This window comes from Ochotona curzoniae, unplaced genomic scaffold (genome assembly GCF_017591425.1).
Source record: "Ochotona curzoniae isolate NIBS_2020 unplaced genomic scaffold, NIBS_Ocur_1.0 scaffold_4506, whole genome shotgun sequence".
Classification (NCBI taxonomy): domain Eukaryota; kingdom Metazoa; phylum Chordata; class Mammalia; order Lagomorpha; family Ochotonidae; genus Ochotona; species Ochotona curzoniae.
The window spans coordinates 20,791,963-20,816,072 of NW_024467119.1; the positions used below are offsets into that span (position 1 = coordinate 20,791,963).

At 43.5% G+C, this 24,110-nt stretch overlaps 1 protein-coding gene across 4 annotated transcripts; it reads right to left on the reverse strand.

The window, feature by feature from the left end:
• CCNI (cyclin I) lies at positions 1-21,207 on the reverse strand. Of its 4 annotated transcripts, none has more exons than XM_040967543.1 (7): positions 20,660-21,207; positions 17,811-17,963; positions 8,202-8,330; positions 5,794-5,868; positions 5,522-5,662; positions 5,031-5,261; positions 1-1,483 (listed from the first exon to the last, which is right to left on the reverse strand). In XM_040967543.1, the coding sequence occupies exons 1-7, from the start codon at positions 20,735-20,737 to the stop codon at positions 1,043-1,045; spliced, it is 1,248 nt and encodes a 415-aa protein (XP_040823477.1). In that variant the 5' UTR covers positions 20,738-21,207; the 3' UTR covers positions 1-1,042. The 4 variants fall into 4 exon arrangements, with proteins under 4 accessions (XP_040823477.1, XP_040823478.1, XP_040823479.1 ...); XM_040967544.1 differs by having other exon boundaries at positions 17,811-17,967; positions 20,660-20,761; XM_040967545.1 differs by lacking the exon at positions 17,811-17,963.
• Positions 21,208-24,110: the final 2,903 nt, after the last annotated feature.

Here is a 24,110-nt window from a genome sequence, read left to right on the forward strand (position 1 = left end):
TTAAGGACAACTTTTATTGCTACCAGAGGCTTTTCTCATCAGGACATGGTTCTGACTGCAGTGCCTTCTTCAGACTGCAAAGGGAGCACAGGATCCAGGAGTCATTAAAGGGGAACCAAGATGGGTTGGGGAGACAGCAGAAGTAACTTATCAGAAAATCCCAATACTTAACATAAAGCTAGGATACTGAATTTAGTTGTTACATGTTAAAGCAGCCCCAACATCTAGATAATCAAGTCTCTTACTGAACATAAATGAGTGAAAACTCATCAATTACAAAAACTTAATTCTTTCTTTGGTGAGTACCTTGATATATTAACTTTATCACAAATTCTTTTATATACAATGTCAAAAATGCTTTCAGCAAATCTATGATGTCCTAATTATACATCATTTCAAGAGATAAAAGTGATTTTTGCTTTCAAATGACAAATTGAAATGCGACAACAAAAGTCATGTAAACGTTCTATTACCATCTCTGCCTCATGTGGGACAATCCAAGGTACTTTCCTTGTCAAACTACTTAGAATTTGAATCAGGAAAATGTCAAGTATGCTTGAAAAATTTTGTAGGGGAGGGCTTCTTATTCAGTGGATGTTGGGGTATAGATCAACATGCATAAAATTTATGAGAATTCCATGGAGACGCAGGCAAAAGCAGCAGGAAAATTTGGACGCCAGGGACAGGATTTGCAAGCTATGAATTCTAGAATTTTAAAGTAAATTTGACACAGGGCAAACTACATTACATTTTAGCAGAGAATAGAACTGACATACTACAAGGATTTTTTTTTACTTTTTAAAAATATTTTGGGTATTTTAAAGTAGATACAGATAGACATACGTATCTATCTCTATATAGTGATCTTTCTGTGAAGTGTTCAATTAAAATTAGCCACACAGGTCAATGGGCTGGGGTTTGTTTCTGGCTCACTTCAGATCAGCCTGGTAAGGTACATATCCATAGGCTTGCTGCCTTTCCCTTGTTCTCATTCCTGGAGTTGTCTACCTTAGTTTGCACCTGAAGGTAACACCTGCTCAAACTACATGACAGAAACAGGCCGCAAAGGTGGACAAGGGGAAGCAGGCCCCTCTTGTCTTGATAAATCAGTGCCACACATAGAACCCACATTTTCTGACGCATTATCTTCATTATAGAGCCGCTTGATTCCATCATAGAAGTCATCCACTTCCATTTCCTCTACTTTACGTTTAGCAGAGGTATGCTTGCACCCGCTGGCAGCTGGGAGATGATGGTAGAGAGCTGCTGCACCTCTGACTGGCACTTCGGGCTTGCTGTCCTTGGAGAAACCTGGGCCTGGGACACAGGAGGGAGGTAATCTGAACACTCCTTTGTCACAGGTCACCAGGGTGTGCTTGAGGGGACGGTAGACATAAACGGAATTTAGAGGCAGGGAAGACTCCGGAGTGGAAAGGTGATGTGCCACAAGCTCCCGACAGTGGATCAGCTGGGAGCTCTCCATCTGCATCAGGAGAAAAAAAATCACAAAACTGGTCATTTTCATCTTGCTGGACATTCCTCTTTCCTGGAGCCTGTCTCCACGTGATGCCCCCCGGCCTTTTCTCTCCATATATTCTACCTTTCACTCAACTATTTTCTCCAGCCTACCCACCTTAGAAATTTTACCTAAATCTATTTCTAATGTAAGTATAACTGGAACGTGAACTCTGTTTCTGCCAACTGTATGCAGTTTATAACAACAGAAAGCATTCTTTTTTTCTCTGGTGCATATCTGATACTTGCTGCCTTTTAAAGCCCATTCTCTTTACAAGGCCCTTCCCTCTTGGCCTCTTCTTTCAAACACAAAACTCATGAAGAAATTAAGGAAGAAGTCAGAGGAAAGGGGGGAAAGGACAAGAAAGCCAGTCTAGCTAAGCTTACAACAATTTAAACATGAACACTAGCAAGAAATGTATTTTGTTGGGGAGTTTTGCTAATTATCATCTGTGAGTCTATGCTCATCTGTTTCTCTTATCAACCTGCTGTCACCTTTAACATACTGTATTCATCTATTCAACATTTAGTATTTCCGTTAGCGACATACAGACTCAGGTATTATCATACTCATCTTTTCACTTCTAAGTTTCTAGAAGGCCTTCAAAATCTGACCTTCAATGAACAGTTTCTCTACCTTCCTTCCCCCTTATTGCTCTCTTCTCATATTTAAGTGGCACTGCACAAGAAACAAGCTAATAAGCTGCTTTATTAGCACTGGTATTAACAAAGCCTCCATAACATGACCCCAGCCTTCTTTCCTAACACACCCCAACTTTGTGTTCTCCATTCCTTCCCTTTTAAAGTTTATACTGGTCTTTCCTTCCCTGGAACTCCCTCCTGTTGCTACAGCAGATCTCTTTTTCTTTTAAATGAATCTTTAAAATATATATGTGTACATCATCCTTCATCCTGTTTCTCCCTCTTCAAAAAGTATTACCCATTTCATCCAGGACTGGCTATATAGGTCACCACCTTCAGGAAGTCTATCTTGATCATTTAACTATCAGGAATCATCTTTTACCCAAGCTGCTATATTTTATGGGTATTTTGGACATGTTTTAAGTCTTATATCTCTCTATAATTGGTATATCACAGAGGGAAAAAAAAAGGAAAATTATATGCATTTGCTATTATTTTCACTTATTAACTGAGAATTAACCAGCAGAACAAGGATGAAGGGCTGGTGTTGTTCACTAGGTAGTACAAATGTAAATCCCAGAAACACAAAATAAGAAATGCAAGCAGCAGACATTAATATTTACTATTTTGTTTGACAGTCCCTAGATATTATGGGTAAGAAACTATTAACTGATATCAAATTTGTCCTACCACTATCAAGTTCACTACCACTGTATGTTAGATCTTCTCTCTGCCCCCAGGGATGTAAAATAAACTTGACCAGTAAGGCACAGAGAAGAAATGAAGCTTCTGTCAATACTTTCAGAATCCTATAAAAGAAAGGTTAGAGTTGAGCTGTCCATTACCCCTCTAATCCTCTGCCTGCAAGTACCAGCATCCCACATAGACACTGGTTCTTGTCCCAGTTGCTCTACTTCCCATCCAGCTCCCTGTTTATGGCATGAGAAAGCAGCAGAATCCTCAAGGCCTTGAGCCCCTGCACCCACATGGGAGACCCAGAAGAAGCTCTTGGCTTCAGATTGGCTCAGCTTCAGTCACTGGGGCCATTTGGAAAGTGAACCATCAGATAAATATCTTTCTGTCAAGCCGATCTCTCCAACAAAATAAATAAATCTTAAACAAAAATAACACATAAACAAGGTAATTACAAAGAGATTAGACATGGGGTTCCCACCTGAACAGAGGTTAACTTCTCAAAAACAGAGCTAAGTTCTAAAAACCCAGGAATCATGACATTTGGACTATAAGGGTTAGTTTACAGCCCAAGATGGCTTTAGAGCAGAGCTGTAAGATTGAATCCAAAGTCTACCAAGTTTTGTGACCTTACTTTGCTCACTATCCTCCCACTGCAACTGGAATACTGGATGGATCAAGAGAACTTAAATAAAATCATTGTATCCTTATTGTGTATATCATATTGTAAATAAATACTTATACAGGTACATGAGGAAATGGAACAGTGTTTCAGACTACATCCAAACAGCTCATCAAGAGAAAAGACCACACTGAAAACATTTTGCTCTTTTTCTACTTTGTATTCTGGGCTTGTGTGTATCAGATTCTGGTTGGGGAAAGTAAGGAAAACGCCCCCATTTCTACAGAAAAACTCTCAAAATCCACATCTGTACAGTTTTGTATGACATGGAAATAGTTCCTGGCTTCTTCACTACTAAGCAGTTGTAGGTGATGCTAAGAAAACCTCAGGTTCCTTAAGTTGCAGCTATAAAATAAAAGACTGAATGAAATGATTTTTAGGAAGACTCCATCAAGTCTTACTTATAGAGAAAGATCTTCCATCCCCTAGTTCACTCCTCTGAAAGCCAAGAAACAAGAGCTTTCTCAGGTAGGAGTCCAACACTACTCGGGGCTGTCTTCAGCTGCTTTTTCCAGGCCATTAGCAGGGAGCCAGGTAACAAGTGGAGGAGCCAGGTAACAAGTGGAGGAGCTGAGACATGAACCAGTGCCCACAAGGGATGCCAGCATCATACACAGTGCCTTTACCTGCTATGCCACAATGCTGACCAGAGATACTTTAACACATCTTAGCTCACATCTATTAACCATCTTACAAAAATACATTTAAGTAAGTAGTATTTTTTCTAAAATTTTACTATAAAATGACAGTTTGTTGTAATTAGTATTTTTAGTCAAAACATTTTTAAGCTTAGAATTTAAGCTAAGTAAAATCCAATGAAACTCAGACAACCTACTGCTGAATGAAAATAAACAAAGCCACCAAAAAGGCAAAGAAAGTAGGCTCATGGGCTCAATGAGCATTGTGTCATACAGCTAGTTTTATTTTGCTATATGAGAAGAAAAAGCTTTTTCTTAAAGCAGGTGCTAACATATAGCCCCTATTATTACCTTTCTACTTAGGTAAGAATTTTACTAAGTATCTTGACTGAGCTTGCTTATAATTTATCAACCTATTATATAACAGCAGACAAAATATATGAATTAATTTAAAGCATAGAAAACACTAGGAAAAAAATCTTTCAGAAAGATAGCTTCTGTCAGGGTCTGCACAAAATTTCCACTTGCTAGCCAGCAAATGATTAGCTTGTCTAAACAACTTGAAAAATAAAAGTTGTTTTCATTTTTTATTAAAGAATGAAACAGAGAACACATGAAAACATAGCCTGAGGCTTATTTACATAAACCTAAAGGAATACACTGTTAACTTTTTAAAATTCTTATACACAATCAGTTTAGCATTTAGAAGAATCAAGAAAATTAAATGTTTTCAGACAAAAAGATAACTACTCCACAAACTTGTTACAATTAAGAATGACACACCATTTTAAGATAAGAATCATCTGATAATCACATGTATTCTATTAGGAAAAATCCTTCATGCTTAGACTGATCCCTACCTGTGCTTTCTGAAGCAGTTCAATTGTAAGAGGAAGCCAATCAGGAATGAGTTTCTCCATTTCCAAACTAACCATGGCCAGAGCCAGCATGGATCCTTTGAACTGCAGAAGGTGGCTGCAGGCCATACAATGAAGTAGTTGCTTGGTGAGGATGGTCAAATGCTGAGATGGGCTCAGTTTGGGCAAATTGAACAGTAACTGTGGCCTTGTTGACACAGCAATGGCATGGAACTGGGGGAACAAGGAAAAAACAAAAAACAACAAAAGCAACCTGATGAGAGTCCCTTACATATTACTTGATTTCTAAGCTTGCAATGTTAGTTTCAGTAATTTGACAAATATCTGAATTTCTAATTTTTCTTGACTAATTTTTGTGATTTTCCTAAAAAGCAGTACAAAATAAATGTATGGCACTCTATATATGTTTCAAATTACTGAAGCACACTACAGATTCAAGTAAGAACCTGAAAGACTTAAACGTGCATATTTACAATGTGAAGAAAATCCAATGGTGTGGCTGTGTGAAGATCCCAGTTCAACTTATCCAGGATAATTCTCTCCATTCTCAGAATTTCAGATGAGGAACATCCACAGAAACTATCTCTTGCCAATACTTTCAATATTGGAATTCTCTATTGAGAGCAAACAGGAGTAAGGGCAGGGAAGACAAAGAATAAACTCATTTTTGCTTTTGTCAAACAATAGGATAGTCAACCAAAATTTTCGAAACAGAAACATGTTTAATCTTGAAAGGAATTATTACCTCATCTTCTTCAACAGTTTTAGCAGCTAGGAAAAAACAGCTGATGGCAATACAACTCAAATATTTCGGGTGGGCCTAAAATTTGAAGAGGGGGTAAAACAGTGATGTCCAAGGGCATACTGTTTTAAAAAGAGATAAGAATGCACACTGTTCTACAGAATACATTTCTAGATCCATTCCTTACTAGATGAGTTAACTTTTAATATCACAATCCCAGCCACATGATATGCTGGAAACAATGAACATAATTTTATTGGACACTCAACCAAGACTAGCTAGCCAGAGGTAATTTCTACCCAGGAGAGAAAAGCCTGATTTCAGAAAACAAGTTTCTATTTAATAAACAATATTTCCAAAATTAAACAGATTAGTAGAAAACAGTTTTCTTTCCCAAGTTTGAAAACACACTGAAAATGCTTTTGTCTGTTTTCCTATTTAAAAAAATTCCTGTAAGACACTTTTCAGCATGTCTTCCAATGAAGCAATTAGAACAATTTAGTTCATTTATATAAAGTACCAAGTAAATGAGATAATGCACAGACAATAAAAACTAAAACCAGTAAAGCCTGCTTCAACATTTGCTATACTTAATTGGCCAATGACCACTGTCTCAGTCTAAGTGGACTCTCTTCCACTCTGCTATCCACATGGCATATAGAAGATGGTTTAATATTATCAATGTTTTAGATTAACTACTGTTACATCAGTATGGGTTTGAAAGCACCTCCACATATAGTATTCTATTGATTACATCTTCATCTTTTCTAAGAAAAGCTACAATGAGTGTTGCATTAACTTTGAAAAATATACCATCAAGAAAGGACACAAAAATTCACTTTTATGCAGAATAATCAGTTAGCTCTCATGGAGGAAAATGGGAATTTGTTGCTGAGATAAAGGGTTTTTTTTTTTTAACATTTAAAAAAAAAAATTTTATCAAAAAGATATAAAGAGAGGGCCCGGCACGGTGGCACAAGTGGTTAAGGTCCTCGCCTTGCAAGCCCGAGATCCCATATGGGCACCGATTCTAATCCCAGCAGCCCCACTTCCCGTCCAGCTCCCTGCCTGTGGCCTGGGAAAGCAGTCGAGGACGGCCCAAAACTTTGGGACCTTGCACCTGTGTGGGAGACCCAGAAGAGGCTCCTGGCTTCGGATTGGCATAGCATCGGCCGTTGCGCTCACTTGGGGAGTGAATCATCGGACGGAAGATCTTCCTCTCTGTCTCTCCTCTCTGTATACCCGCCTTTCCAATAAAAACATAATAAAAATAAACCTTAAAAAAAAAAAAGATATAAAGAGAGACAGGGGGAAGATCTTCCATTCGAAGATTTACTCCCCCAAAGATTGCAACAGCCGGTGCTGAGCTGATCCGAAGCCAGGAGCCAGGAACTTCCTCCAGGTCTCCCACGTGGGTGCAGGGTCCCAAGGCTTTGGGCTGTCCTCAACTGCTTTCCCAGGCCACAAGCAGGGAGCAGGATGGGAAGTGAGGCTGCCAAGATTAGAACCAGTGCCCATATGGGATCCTGGTGCGTTCAAGGTGAGGACTTTAGCCACTAGGCTACTATGCCAGGCTTGAGATAAAGGGTTTTTCAGATTACTCAGATTTCAGGCAGTCAGCATTATTACAATTAATTGTTCTCAGTCTTGTAAGAATATAAATCTGAAATAAGCGGTACCTGAGTGGCTATCCAACTGACACTCCATAATTCTTAGGGCTGTTTCTATGCCAAATAAAGGCCTCTAATTTGGAGTTCCCCAAGTTTACATACCACTACATATAAAAATGGCTATGGTTGAACTACTTTTCTTTCATGCTTAGCCATTAGAGAAATGCTTTCTGTTTTAAACTCACTGAGGGCTTACCAAGTTAACATAACAGTCAATATGTATCTTAGCAAAAGGAATAATACAACATGTATTAATATGTTTGCTGCTTTTCAACAAAGTTACTAAAGTTTTGACATTCTGTTAATATTCCAAAATTTACCCCTAGAAAGTATTTATATATTGTTCATAAAAACAATGTATTTAGTAAGTAGTACTAGTGAGACATGTGCAATAGACATATTTGCTAATGTGACTGTCTAGTGCATCAATACTCATCCTAAGATGACTAACAGTCTACAAATGCTATGTGATTTGTATAAAATCAAGAGATGAAAAACACTGCATCCCAATTATGAATTTTAATGTGTTGCAAAAAAGACTGCAGTTAAAAATGCTTCTAAAAATTTAAAGAACAGAAAATACCATGTCTTATAAGTATATACATCTTCTACATACTTTCCATTGATAGCATATTTACTAACAACATAGAATCCAATAATCCAATTCTATTACCTGGCTTAGCACATAATATAAACTTTCAAACAACAGGTAATATGTAAGAGTCATCTTAAAATAATTACCTTTACAGTAGCTAAAAATCTGTCCAAAAGACTGCTGGCCAGCGCAAATGTTTCTGGGTAAAGATTGAACTGATACTTGAGTTTGGCCAGCCACTGAACTACTTCATCTCTCTGGGATGGAGAAACATTCTATAAGGGAACAATTACACAGAAATAAAATTTAAAACATCAGGTTATCATCAGAAGTATGTTCACAATTCTCTCATAAAAGGCTAGTTAATACTCTAGAAAACGTGTTGTCTTGAACATGCCCTTAAGGTTATTCAAAACCTGTAAAAGAATTGAAGATAAATTTACATGGCAGTAGCTGTACTTAATACCACAGCCAAAGGTCATCCCTTCTTTCTAAACTCTTTACTATTTCATCTCACTAGAATCAGTTTGTTTCAAAGAATGCATTTGTCTTTTGACATAAAAGAATCTTTTAATTTTAAAATGAAAGATACAGAAATAGAAATGTCCTCCATTTACTTGTTTACTCCCCAAATGCCAATCATAACCATTCAGAGCTGGGCATTGCCAAAGCCAGTACACTGAACTCAGTGTACATCTCTCACATGGGAGTAGGGACCTGAGCCATCACCAGCTGGCTAGGGTACACATTAGCAGGCAGCTAGAATCAGGAGCTCAGGGAATCAAAAAACCTATTGTCAGGTAGACAGTAGTTACGTTTTAAGACTTGGAAAGGCAGTTTTACAGAGAGGCAAGGAGGGAGGGACAGAGATATCCTCCACTCACGGATTCACTTCCTAAATGGCTCCAACAGCTAAGACTGGCCTGGCCAAAGCCAGGAGTCCCCTTGGGTTGCACAGGAGTGCAAGGAGCATTTGGTCCAAGCATTTGGGTCTGCTGCTACTTTCCCAAGAACATGAGTAAGAAGCTGGATCCGAAGCAGGTGAGACTTGAGCTAATGCTCATTTGGAATGTCAGTGTTGCAGGCCATGGCTTAACCCTAGACTACACTACTACATTAGCCCCAATCACTTAAACCTTTAAGGAAGATACTGTCTTAAATGTTCTTGTTCATTAAGGATCGATTTTATGAAATTTATGAATTTTTTTCTTCTAAGGTGCGTAAGGAACTACTAAAGTAGAAAGGGTCATGTAATGTTCTTCACAAACATGTATCTCAGTGGAAAGCTCTCAGCTTTCTCTAGCAGACAGGGAATACATAATTTGCTGCTCACTGTAACATCTGCTACAATTTCTACCAACTTCCTTTCTCACTATTCCAATTTCTCTTTCTTCCCTTCCTCTCATTTCACTTCTCAGTGAAAGTATTTCAGAAGAGTCACACACAGAGGGAGAGGTACACGGCTGGGGCAACAGCCAACACCTACAGGGGATGATGGCATTGCATGTGGTAGCTTTACTCTCTATGCCACAACATCGATCTATGTTGTTTAATGTCAAATGTCAAATAATGATATTCTTGTCATCTTTTTTCTGCCATACTTTCCCACTGTATTTGACACATCTACAGCTGGAATTCATTGTATTCTAAATTCTTATTGTTCCTCCTATATTGTTCTTCTCCCTAAAAGTTTCATCAGAATACATGACCCTTCTAACTTCCCTTCGGTAAGTTTACTGTTGCTTTTTGGGTGTGTCATACGTAACAACACTTTCATGTATTTGGAATTTAGACAAAAGCAGTGGTAGAATTTTAGTTCGTCTTGAGTACTTAATTCCATTTAGAAGTTTCATGGCTGCCCTCATTTGTCTGGTGCCCAAGGATTCCTGCAAACCCTTTGTTCAGAGGTAAATTTCAAAGTACCCTCCAAAACTATATGGAGGGCTCAGTACAGTGGCCTAGCAGCTAAAGTCCTCGCCTTGAACACACCAGGATCTCATATGGGCGCCAGTACTAATCCTGGCAGCCCCACTTCCCATCCAGCTTCCTGCCGGTGACCTGGGAATTCAGGTGAGGACAGGCCAACACCTTGGGATCCTACACCTGCATGGGAGAGACCTGGAGGAAATTCCTGGCTCCTGGCTTTGAATCAGTGCAGCATCGGCCATTGTGGTCACTTGGGTAATGAATCATCGGGTGGAAGATCTTCCTCTCTGTCTCTTCTCCTCTCTGTATATGACTTTTCAATAAAAATAGTAAAACAAATCTTAAAAACAAACAAACAAAAAGAAACCATATGAAGAGGGAAAAAAAAGGAGGGCCCTGTGCAGTAGCCTAGTGGCTAAAGTCCTCACCTTACAAACCACTGGGATCGCATATGGGAACAGGTTTGTACCCTGGCAGCTCCACTTCCCATCCAGCTCCCTACTTGTGGCCTAGGAAAGCAGCAGAGGATGGCCCAAAGCCTTGCGACTCTGCACCAGTGTGAGATCCAAAAGTTCCTGGCTTCGGACTGGCTCAGTTTCAGCTGTTGCACACACTTGGGGAGTGAACCAGTGGATGGAAGATCTTTCTGTCTCTCCTTCTATCTGTAAATCTTTCCAATTAAAAAAAAAATCTAAAAAAAAAAGGCTATATGAAACTAAGAGATACTCTGGAACCAGCGGTCACGCTCATGATCCTGGCTGTTAGGTTGTATTGCTTCCTCTCATTTCCCAATGTCTAGTTCCTGACATTGGCATTTTGCAATTTTTTTGAGACTGTGAGAAAAATTCTGGGCTTTATTAGCTTTTTGAAATCACAGATACACTAGAGTGTCTTCCACTCACTGGTTCACTCTCCAAATATCTGTAAGTCAGGCCTTGGCCAGCCCAAAGCCAACATCCTGGAATTAAATTTAGGTCTTCCAACAGTCAATAGGGGTCCAACTACGTAAGCCCCAAGAGGACATATTAACAGGAGGCTGGGTTAGAAGCAGAGGCATTCTGGAAGTGCATCCCTGTAAGGGATGTTAACATTCTAAACAGCAATTGAACACTGTACCAAACATCTGCCCCTCTAATTCTGGTTTTAATAGCCTGACTTAAGTTCCTTCTATCTTATGAGAATTAGTTTGTAGGATATATACTCTATCTCTGTGCATCTAGACTCCATCAAACATATGGCTTTAGTTCCATAAACTGCCTTAAATTTGCTGCCATTCTGATTTATAAAATTGTTTGCTTATTAGGTATTAATTTCTAATAATCTCTACCCATCTTGATTTCCTTTGCAAGTCCAATAAGCGTAACTGTCACTGCCCAGAGTGGACATCATTCCCTTTCTGTCAGTGTAGTTCACAGGCTTACAAAGTGGCTCTTTTCCTATGGGCTACAAAAATCACACCTTCCTTCAAACCCAATTTATTGCTGACTTGTCTTTCTTTTTGAAAACACTTACTGAAAGGCAGTGAGACAGACACAGATCAAACTCCTGTGCATTTAGTTTACTTCCCGATTGGTCCAAACAAACCTGGTCAGAGCCAGCCTAGAACCAGGCATTCCATTTGAGTGGCTGGGACCTGACCAGCTAGGCCATCCTCTGCTATCCTGCTGGGCAGGTTCTGTGGTTGTTTCACTTCCTATTCAGTTCCCTGCTAAAGTGCCTTTAAGAAAGCAGCAGCAGATGGGCTGAGAACTTGGGCCGCAGAACCATGTGGGGCCCTGGAAGAAGCTACTAACTTTAGACTGGCCCAGCCTTTGGCTGCTGCTACCATTTGGGAATGAAACAGCAGCTGGAAGATCTTGGTGTCTGTCTCAAGTCTCTTTCAAATAAATAAATCTTTAAAAAACAAAACACAACTCTCCCACCAGGTGTATAAAAATGTAATAATAAAACAACAACAACAAACAAACAAAAACTCAGTCCTCACCTTGGAAATACTGGGATCCCACATGGGCACTGGTTTGTGTCCCAATTGCTTCACTTCCCATCCTGGGAAAGCAACTGAGGACAGCCCAAAGCCTTGGGACCCTGAACCCATGTGGGAGGCTCTGAGGAAGCTCCTGGCTCCTGGCTTCGGATTGGCTCAGCACCGGCTGTTGCAGCCATTTGGGGAATGAACCAACAGCAGAAGATCCTTCTCTCTCCTCCTCTCCATAAATCTGATCTGCCTTTCCAATAATTATTTTAAAACTTCTGCTTTTGGCTATAATGAAACAGATTTCAGCAAACCTACACATTTGGCTGACAACAAGTAGAGAAGCTATAGCAATCTGTTTTTAAAGGGGCCACAACTGCTAGGACCACCCACAAGACCTTAAGGGGGCAGGATTTTGAAAAGGAGATAAGAGATGAATTCAACATTTGTAGGTGCTTTTGCTTTAGAGTATTTGCCCATCTTGTGAGTAGAACAAGAAGCTAAGAAGAAATTATCACACCTTTTCAGAGCTAGAGACTTACAGTGAAGAACTTACTAAGAAAACAGAGTGTTCAGAGTATAACAGCTGAATTTCTGAATGAAAATCTGAAGGTAGATAGAACAGAGATCTAAGAGGTTATACAGAAAACCTCTGAAAAACAAGAATCAGTTCAAAGACAGTTCAACATCCTTTAGGAATTAAAACACCCTGGTGATTATTCCAAAATCTGAATTGGAATCTTTGACTGGAGTGTACTAACTGGGGCAAACCAGAGGAAGATGATACCCAAGCCAGCTGCTACCCGCCCTTCAGTCAGCTCAGGTCCAACCCAAATGGAAGGACACAGGATCCTCCATGCTACATAGAGGGTGCTGTGCTCAAGAATGGTACAATTTTTACAGTGTTCAGGACTGAATCAAAAATGATCAGGAACGGTAAGAGACAGAACCAAGAAACAGAATACAAGAAAACAGATGGCAGAAATATTGAGAATACTGTAAGGACTTAATGTACAAGAAAACAGGAAAAAAAGAAAACAGATGAAAAGAAAGAATTTCATTAGAGAAATGAAGCCCACTCCACCTCCAAATTCAGAGGAAAATTACTAGAACTAAAAAATTTAAGTTAAGAACGCAGTGTGTAAATGTAACATTACACATGGCTAGTCAGCTATGCTTTAAGGAAAATTTATAGCTCTAAATGCATACATTAAAAAGAAGAAAAGCTAGAAACCACTTAACCATCTATCATAAGAAACAGTCAATTTCAACTGGAAGAAATCACTGAAGAGCCAGAGTGTCCAGCAGGTAAGCCATCACCTGTGGTTCCAGCATACCACAATGGTATAGGTTCTCTTCTGGCTCACAGCTAACGGCCTGGGAGAAGCAGCAGAGGACAACCCAGGGTGCAACATGGAGACCTAGAGGAAGCTTCTGGCTTTGGCCTGGTCTGGTCCTCAATCAAAAATGTTGTGGCAATCTGTGGCGTGAACCAAGCGATGCAGGACTGATCTCCCTTTCCTTAATTCTGACTTTTAAACAAACAAATGCATTCTAAAAAAAAGTAAGAGTAAAACATTTCTTTAAAAATACAAAACTTACAACAGAAAAATCAACAAAATTATTAACTTAAACAAGACTGAATAAAAGAAGAAAACACTAATCAAGCAAGACATGAAAAGATTTCCATCAATACTAAAAAACTGCAACACACTATGGGCAATTTTACAGAAATTGACAATTCAAATTAATAAATTCCTTGAAATAGGGGCCAGACCTGTGGCATAGTGTGTAAAGCTGCCACTTAGAGGGTTGGCATCCCATATGAGTGCAGTTGAAGTTCTAGCTGCTCTACTTCCAGTTTAGCTCCCTGCCAAAGTGCCTGGGAAAGCTGCGGAGGATGGCCCAGGTGCTTGGGTTCCTATACCCACATGGGAGACCAAAAGCAACTCCTAGCTTCAGATTGGGCCAACTCTGGCCACTGCAGCCATCTGGGGCGTAAACTAGAAGATAGAAGATATTTTTCTCTACCCCCCCCCAACTCTGACCTTCAAATAAATAATTTAAAAAAAGAAAGAAAGAAAGAAAGAAAAGAATTCCAGTTCAAAGATGGGCTCCCAACAAAACCGTTAAATAGATCTCAACAGGATGCTGAACTCTCTGCTATTATCCAGCGCAGGGAAGGGTTTGGGTAGAGGGCAAGGGAAATCCCAGAACCTAAGGAACTATATCCTAAAATTATAATAAAAATCCCAGTTGCTGGCTTCTGCTTGGCTTAGCTTCAGCTGTTGTGGGCATTTGCAGCATGAACCTGTGAATCGGAACTCTCTCTCCATCTATCTCAAATAAATTAATAGAAGAATAAATTGTTTAAGAAAAAGTCCTGGAAAGGGGCCCAACATAGTAGCCCAGGGGCTGAAGTCCTCACTTACACGTACCGGGATGCCATATGGGCGCTGGTTCATATCCTGGAAGCCCCACTTCCCATCCAGCTCCCTGCTCAGGCCAGGGAAAACAGTCGAGGACAACCCAAAGCCTTGGGACCCTGTAACCACATGGGAGACCCAGAAGAGGCTCCTGGCTTCAGAATGGCGCAGCACCAGCTGTTGCAGCCACTTGGGGAGTGAATCATTGGATGAAGATCTTTATCTTTCCTTCTCTCATATATCTGTCTTTCCAATACAAATAAATCTTTCAAAAAAAAAAAAAGAATTTTTTTTAATTACAAAGTCAGATATACAGAGAGGAGGAAAGACAGAGAGGAAGATCTTCCATCCGGTGATTCACTCCCTAAGTGACTGCAACGGCCAGTACTGTGCTGATCCGAAGCCAGGAACCAGGGTCTCCCACACAGGTGCAGAGTCCCAAAGCTTTGGGCCATCCTGCTTTCCCAGGCCACAAGCAGGGAGCTGGATGGGAAGTGGAGCTGCTGGGATTAGAACCAGTACTCATATGGGATCCCGACGCGTTTAAGGCAAGGACTTTAGCTGCTAGGCCACGCTGCCACAAGGCAACAGAACAAGTATTTGCACCCTTCAAAAAATTCTTAATATATACATATATGTGTGTGTGTATAAGGTGACAGTGAAGTGACAGGTGTTTAATATTCTTGTCTGACTATACAGTACGGTAGATATAGATTTTTTTAAAAAAGTATAAACTGGACCAAGTAAAAACACCAGTCCAGGAGAGCAGTGGAGGAAAAAGGAGGAGTTAGAATGATTAGAGGTACTTGTTCCTTGGGGTCACTCCAGAAGAGCTCAAGTCCTCTCCACATCTCTTTACCCTTTCCATTTTATCTCAACCAGACCCAAATTTATCAACATCCAGTATGGCTTCTGCTTGCTGTAACTCACAGCAAGTTGTTAAATGTTAGGTTCCTCCCCTAGACATTCTGCAATGACCTCACTAACATGAATTCAATCACCTACAGGACTGGGTCAGATTAAATGGTAATGCAATCATGTACTGCAAGTATACTATTGTTGGTTATGTGCCGACTCAAACAATAGAAAGAAGAAAGGGCTGGTTATAAATGCAGTTTCAAAAAAGATGAGGCTCAGTAGAAGGTTGTAAGGCAATGGCAGGAGTTTGCTACTTCTATTGCTCTATCCCCAATACCCAGAAGAGGTGCTAGAATATAAGAGATATTCAATCAGCATATGCTGAAATGAATGAATCACCAAACGATGTACAAAATCACATACAGGAACACAAAAATACAGGAGAAAAAAAGTATAATTACAAGTAAACTACTTCAGAAAAAGGTTCAAATTGTAACTGCATTACTCACTAGCTAAAATCTTGAGGATATTGATTTCACAAGATTAAATGATGAATTGCTAGAGATATCACATTAAATGCTTCCTGCAGGGCCAGGCCTGGTAGCCCAGTGAGTGCTTGTGATAAAGTCACAACTCTGCTTTCTGGAAGCATTTCTGTCACTATTACTTACAAGGCAACAGAACAAGTATTTGCACCCCTTCCTCCCACTCAGGAGACCCAGATGCAGATTCTGGCGTCAGTCTGGCCCAGCCCTGTCTATTGCAGACTTTTAGAGAATGAGTAAGTGAATGGAAGATATCCCTCCATCTCTCTCTCTCTGTGTAAGCGATAACCTGAAACAACATACACAATTTAAGATACGTGGCAATACATTCATCCATGTAAACTTTAAAAAAAAAATTTCTTGATAAGCACTAGGGATAAAAAGATACATGATTCAACTCATATAAACTTTTGCAAAGTTCATGACATGATTATTATTCCTAAGGGTGCTTTTTGTTAAGTAAAGTCACTGGTACCAGGGCCAGTTAATGACTCTACTGGCTAATCCACTGCCTACAAGTACCAGCATCCCATATGGGTACCAGTTTATGTCCCGAGTGCTCTACTCCAGATCCAGCTCCCTGCTTATGCCCTGGGAAAGCAGCAGAGAATGGCCAAAAGCCTTGGGACCTGCACCTATGTGAGAGACTTGGAAGAAACTCTGCCTTTCCAATGACAACAATAAAAAGACAATGGTATCAAAATGTTCATCCTCCCTGGCTAACTATAAGACATACTGCAAAAAATTTGTGGGGGGGGCCCGGTGCAACGGTGTAGTAGTTAAGGTCCTCGCCTTGCACGCCCAAGATCCCATATGGGTACCGGTTCTAATCCCGGCAGCCACGCTTCCCATCCAGCTCCCTCCCTGCCTGTGGCCCGGGAAAGCAGCCGAGGACAGCCCAAAGCTTTGGGACCCTGCAAAAGCCCGGAAGAGTCTCCTGGCTTCAGATTGGCTCAGCTCCAGCTGTTGGGGCCACCTGGGGAGTGAATCATCGGATGGAAGATCTTCCTTTCTGTCTCTCCTCTCTGTATATCCGCCTTTCCAATAAAAATAAAATAAATCTTAAAAAAAAATTGTGGGAAATAAGATAATGTAATTTCCATGAACTTTTGGAAAGCACGTCATATTATGTGCATGTAGAAATAAAAGCTCACTACAAGAGGCTTCAAAATGGCTATGGAAAAATTCTAAGAACTTGTAATATCATTTTTCCACAAACGTTGAAGCCTCCTAATATTAGACTTTAAAGAAAGGAAACATTGTTACAAATGTAGTGGGAAAGGTAACAGAGGATGGTTCAATTACTTGGACCCCTGCACTCGGGTGGGAGACCTGGAAGAAGTTCCTGGATCCTAGCTCTGGACCAACCAACCTCCAGCTCTGGGCTTTGTGGTCATATGGGAAGTGAACCGGTGGATAGAAGACTTCTCTTTCTTCTCAGTCTCTGGCTCTTCTCTCTCTGTAACTCTGCCTTTCAAATAACTAAGTTTCTTCAAAAAGGGACATGTATATAACTATCATATAATGAACATAAGCATAAAGCTAAAGCTATACATAACTAAGCTAACAGGAAAACAAAACAACAAAGTACCAAAGTACCAAGTATCAAACAAAGTATCAAGTATCAACAAAGCATCAAAGTACCAAGGTTCAATTCCCAGCTCCAGCTCCAGCCTACAATTTCCTGCCAATGTGTACTCTTGGGGACAAGAGATGATGGCCCAGTAACTGGGTTCCTGCCACATGTGGACCAGGATGCAGTTCCTGGCTCCTGGCTTCAGTCACTTTGAGGACATGTGGAGGGAGGCTCATTCTGATTGTCTTTCTCTTCCTGTGCTTTTTTTTTTTTTTTTTTTGAAAAGGTTAACTCATTTTGTTTCATAAAGAAACAAGGAGATGTTTCTCAAAAAAAAACACAGCACTTAATGGTAGACACTTCACCAATTAGTTGTCAAGATACCCATAGTTACATATGGCACCAGTACACTATTTGTAATAAAACTATGGAATAAATAGGGAAAACTTTACCTGATTTGTAGGTAATTTCGGCACATTCACCTTCCACATCTGGGCTTCCCTAGAGATTGCCTTTTCCAATAGGAAAGACAATCTCTGGTTTTCCAAAGGTCCTGGAAACTTCATGATATCCTTTGGAGCTGCCTGCCACCCAGCTTGATGTAGCTACCTATAAAATCAAACATAAATCATCTTTTTAGCTTAATTACAGAATAAGTGTAGCAATATATGCATATAAATATGTTAGCATTTATTAAGCAATTCGTAAAACAGAAACAAAAATGTTATGAGGTAATATAAGATTTTATAGCTCTTTAAAACATTATATTGTTATAATTATCAGTTATTTTAAGAATTCTCACCATATACATATATATATGAGAGCGCGCATGCGAGCCGGTGTTGTGGTGTAGTGGATAAAGGCAGCATTCCACTTGGGCACTGGTTCAAAACCAGGTCCCTGCTAATGACCTGGGAAAGCAATGGAAAACGGCTCAACTACTTGCCAACATTATGGAACATTAGGATGAAGCTCTGGCTTCTGCCCAGCCCAGTGTTGGCTATGGCAGCCAGCTGGGAGTACACCAGCAGCTGGAGGGCTTTCTCTTTCTGTAACCCTGACTTACCCACTTCTGGTTCAGCCCCCTACTTATGGACTGGGACAACAGCAGAGGAGGGATAAAGCCCTTGGGCCCACCTGCACCCTTGTGGGAGACTCAGAAGCAGCTCCTGGTTTAGGACTGGCTCAGCTTAGCTCCAGCTGTTGCAGCTACTTGGCGAATGAACCAGCAACTCTTTTAGATAAGTATTCACACATAACTGAACATTCTGCCTCTTTTAAATTAATGCTAGCTGTACTAAAACAGCTGAATGTTTCTGAAGGCCACACCACACTAACAATTCAGAGAACACGTATGGTGAACCAAAGCTCCTGACTTTTTCAGGTATATTGCTGGTTAGAGTTCACTATGTGCTGAGGCTTGATGCTTTTGAAGGGATGGGACACATTCTTGCTCAGAACCTTAAATTTATTTAAAAAAAAAAATTAAAAAGTCATCTTGGGGCCTACGGGTTTAAGCCTTGCCTGCAGTGCTGGCATCCCATAAGGGCACTGATCTGTTTCCCAGTTGCTCCACTCTGATCCAGCTCTCTGCTATTGGCCTGAGAAAGCAGCAAAACGATGGCCCAACTCTTTGAAACTCTGCCCCCACATGGGATCACCCACAAGAGGGTCTAGACTCCTGGCTTCAGACCAGCTACTGCAGCCACCTGGGGAGTGAACCAGCAGATCAAAGATCTCTGCCACTTTTCTCACTGTAATTCTGCCATTCAAACACATAAGACAATACCTTAAAAAAAGATTTCAGATATCTTCTACTTTAAGACAACTGAAACAGAACAAGTTATCTCTTTAAGCCAGAAGCAAGGAAATAATAAACCTTAGAGTGTAAATTAATGAAATAGAGAACAGGAAAAAAAAAATCAGTAAAACTTTTCTTTAAAAAGATCAAAAACTGCTAATCTTCAGCTATATCCGAGAAAAAACAGAGAAGGTAAAAAAAAATCAGGAATCCAAGGAGACACTCTATTGGAATAAAAAGAATCATATAGGAATTTAATGAGTAACTATGCAAATAAATTGGCCAACTTAGATGATATGGTTTACAAATATGAGCAACCCAAGCAGCCCTACACTTGGACCTCTGCCACTCCCGGGAGACCTGGAGGGAATTGAAGGCTGCTGGCTTGGCTGGCCCTGCCCTGGCTAGGGCCGCTATCTGGGAAAGTCAACCACAAGGGAAGATTTTTATCTTTTTTTTCTCCAGTAAGCCCTTGCACAGACGGTTTTACTGTTTAATCTACAAACATTCACAGAAAAAAAAAAAGGCAGTTCTTCATTCCACCTTTCCCAAAAACCAGAAGCTAAACCAATCCAAAGCCAGGAAACCAGGGGTCTCTTTTGGGTCTCCCACGAGGGTGCAGGGTCCCAAGGCTTTGGGCTGTCCTTGACTGCTTTTCCAGGCCACAAGCAAGGAGCTGGATGGGAAGTGGCGCCTATAGGGATCCTGGCGCTTGAAGAGGAAAGATCAGCCAATTGAGCCATTGCAACCGGTACAGGTTTACTGAATTGTGCACAAGACCCACTCTGGGCGATTTATCTAAGGGGCAAACAACTTCATCCAATGAAATCTCTTCTCCTCCTCGGTAAAACGAGATTCCACAGCCTGTCCCGAGCGGTTCTTGGGAGCACTGAACGAGAGGGGAACTACTCAGCGGTCCTGAGTGTAGATGCTCAAAAGCTGAGCGCCCTCCCAACCCCCACTACAAAGCTCGCCATCCCAACACCTTCCGGGGTCTCAATTCTTCCAATTTCCCGGACGGATCGCTCTCACGACTCCGGATAACCAACCCTCAACTTCTACCAAAATCATCGGCTCTCTCCATGGGCTCTTGGGCCGGCCTAACGCAGTATTCCCCACCTGCCTTTTAGGGTGCAACTCACTGCCCCCCTCCCCGCCGCTCTGCACCCCGGCTGCCTCTCCACCGGAGGGGGAGGCCGTGCGCCCCTCGCCCGAGCCTCCGCAGCACTGGCGGGGATGTCCACTCGGCTTTGCAAGGACAGGCATGCCAAGGGTTCGTTCAAAGTCTGGAAGAGAGGGGGCGGGGGGCGTGTCCCCTTCTTTGTGTATCACACCGGGTTCGCCGAGCCCACATCGCGCACCACATCAGCGACCTGCCGTGGCTACAGTTACTCGCCGATGGCATAACCGGCTGGCCCGGTAAAGGGTCTCCAACGCGGCCGAGGACCGGTGCCGAGGGCGCGTCCCCGCGCCGAGCCCCCTTCCCCCCCGGCCCCTCACCTTCTCCTCCGCTTCCTCCTCTTCCTCCTCCTCCTCCCCGGCGGAGCTGTAGGCCTCACAGTGGTGACACGGGGTCATCCGGGGGCCCGTTACCACCTCATTTTCCCTCAGCGCGCGACGCTCGGGACGCGCGACGCCAGGACCGGGCCGACTGCGGAGGAGAGGAGAGGGGGAGCCGGGCCGGGGGAGTGGGGAGCGGGCGCTGGAGCGGGACGCACGCCGGCGGCCGGTGGCTCGTTCAGCGAGTTAGTTCCATGCTGACTCTGGACCCGAGGCCGCCGCCGGTCCCGCTCCTCCAACCGCCGCCGCTGGTGCCCGGGTGAGGAGGGGGCTCCCTCTCGCCATAGGGCGGCGGGGGCCGGGGAGAGGCGGAGGGGGAGACCGGCTCTGCCCCTGCCCGGGGGAAGCGCCTCCGAGGGGAAATGGTGAAAGGGGGGAAGGGGAGAAAAAGGGAGAAAAAAAAAAGCGGGGAAAAGGGGGGGAAAAATAAGAAAAAGCGAGACAGAGGCGCTAGCGCGTCCGCTCGCGGGGAAGGCTGGGGAGGGAGGGGAGGGCAGGACCAAGTGCCGGCTGCCTCGGCTCCGCCCCCGCGGAAGGATCCCGGGCAGCGCTCGCTGTTGTAAACAACCCCCTGGCGCCGCGGCCGCCTGCCCGCCCCGCCCCCTTCCCGCTCCGCTGCCTCCTCCGCCCAGCGGTCGCAGCGAAGAGTGAGGCCCGAACGTCAGGCTGTTGAAGAAGGGCAGGGGGAAGTTGTCGGCGATAGCGCCGGGCGCAGCGAGACCCCCTCTGTGGGCCCGAGATGCGCGGACTCCTTTTCCTGGAGGAGCGGAAGGACCTCTCAGCGGTCGCAAGATGACGTCAGCGGGCCGGGGCTCGCGGCTGAGGCGTGCGGCGGCCGGAGAGTGCGCTGCGCATGCGCCCCTGGGGAGGCCTGGGGCGGGGGGAGCCGCAGCGGGACGGTTGGCCCGAGGACGGGGCTGGCGGGAGAGCTTCCTGCGGTGGTCTGTTGTGTGAAGGTGTGGCCGTCTTTGTTGGCCTGGTGCAATAAAAACTTCATGTTTGTTTTTCTAATAGAGTGGCGTGTAAGTAGGCTCGCAGGGGGTCCCTCCCCGCCAGCTGGCACAGCAGCGTGGGTGAGCGTCTCCGGTCGTTCGAGAAGCCTGGCGGTCCTGAGGGAACCGTGTCCTGGTGCTGCCCGCGGGCCGCCTCTGGAGCGCTGAGACGGCCGGGAGCCCGCTTGGTGCCGTGGCGAGACAATTGCGCCCTGAGGTCTTCTGACGAAGTCCTGGATGAGTGTGTGTGCTGACGTAAAGGTTTTATTTGGAGTTCTAGGACTCCAAAGGGTGATTTAAATTTTTTTTTTTAATTTTAAAAGGGATATGTAGTAAGAGAAAGCTTAATAAACTCAAGGGTTTATTGACATAGCCTCATTTGTGTGTTTTCAGTTTCTCTTTGACTTGGCTATTTTAACTGACGGTGTAAATCTCTTCCCCCTCCACCCTAATGTTTTTCACTGAGTTTCACTGGCTCTCCTCCCCCTCCCCCCTAATTTGCCAGACTCCTCTTGCAAAGGCTCAGAAAAACCAGGACCGGAAATAGCGCCTGGCCTCCCGGAGTTTGCAGTCCAAACACTGGGCAGAACCACTTAACCAGTTAGCCCCATTTACCCAGGGCCTCGGTGTGTTTACTCGGGCCCACACCCCCTACCCTGGAAGGTAAGGTCCCAGATGGCAGGGATCCAGAAGGTTTTGTTGCATCCTCCACCTCCCTATCCAAGGCGTTCCGTGTCAGGTCAGCAGCGTCTGAAGTGTTAAGATGGAAAGCTGCAGGCTGCTATGGAAACCCTCTGCCTGGCCTGCTGCCGGCGCTCAAGGAAGCTTTTCTCTGAAGTGACATTTGAGCGGAGACTTGAAACCCTGGGCCGAGATGTGATCCAGACGAAAGGCGCAGTGGCGCTGCTGGTCTCGGGCGCTCTGAAAACTGGGGTGGCTGACCCTCTGGAGAATGGAATCCGGGGAGAGCCGAGGCCAGCGGCGGGGGCAGTGGGCACACGCCCAAGGACAGAGCAGGGACGTGCGGAACCTCCCCAGGAAGCTGCGAGGGGGTTCAGGCAGGCAGCGTTTAGCTCTTGCTCCGTCGTCGTCGTCTTCGCTTGGGGCAGCCTCTTTCTGCAGGGGTTCCTGGTCGTCCTCCAACACCGCCCACCATTTTTCTGCATAAAACTTTGGAGAGTATAGGGCATTTCAGCAGAATCCTGCTGCGAGTTGAGCAAAATGCTAATACACAACCGCCAACTGGCATCTGATTTTTTGCTCTTGTGTGAAGAAGACACATCCTCCTAACGTATGTTCCCGTCGGAAGTGAACATAAAACCCTCGAACGTACATGTTCGCAGTGGCGTCACTCAGAGTGGGCAAAAAGCGAAACAGCCCAAGTGTCTGTTGCTACAGCCTGTTGCCACAGACTGAGTCAGCAGAAAGTAAATCCAGTTTCCTCACATCTTTCCCCACCATGTTTTCATGTATTCCAGGTATTCTCTTTGGCTCTCTGTCCGCACCCCCCCCCCATTTTTTTCTTTTATAGAGGCTTGGGATATGTTACATTTTATTTGAAAGGCAGAGAGGGAAGACAGATCTTCCATCCTGTAGTTGAACTTTCAAATGCCTGCGGCAGCTTGGGCCTAGGCCAGGCTGAAGCTGGGAGCCCAGAACTCCAGCCAGGCCTCCTCCGTGGTGGCAGGGACACAAGCACAGGGGCTAACGCCTGCTGCCCCACCCGGCAGGGTTTCCTTTACCAGAAAGCTGGGATTGGAGGGAAAGCCAGGGTTGGACACTCCAATGTTGGATGCAGACACCATCCGCAGGTTCACTTCCCACATGGCCACCATGGCCGGAGCTGAGCTTACCCAGTCAGGAGCCTCTTCCAGGTTTCCCAATAACCCGAGGCTTCCACCACTGTTTTCCCAGGCCATAAGCAGGGAGCTAGATCATAAATGGAGCAGCCAGCAAATACACCAGGGTCAGTATTGGGATGCCTGTGCTTGCAGGTAGAGAGGATTAGCCTGTTGAGGCACCATGCTGGTCCCAGGATGCTGGCATCTTAACTGCTGCAGCAAACAGCTTCCCCACCCACCCTTTTAGCTAGGAAACTTACAAGAAGTCATAGAGATATTAACATGATGCTCTTGGATGTAACAAAACTGTGCCAAAACAAACAAACCTCATTATAAATTACCTGGTCACAAGGATTTTATTACAGCAACAGAAAACTCATACAGACACCCATTAGCTGCAGAACACACAAATCAAAGATGGTGTGAGTTGCATATTACCTGGGTGTAATGAGGAAGTACTGGGGCAGGTGTTTCTTCTGATGGTAAAACACCACATTGCATGTTGGAATGCCTAGCTTTGAGTCCCAGTTCTGCTTCCTAGCCCAGTTTCCTGTAAGT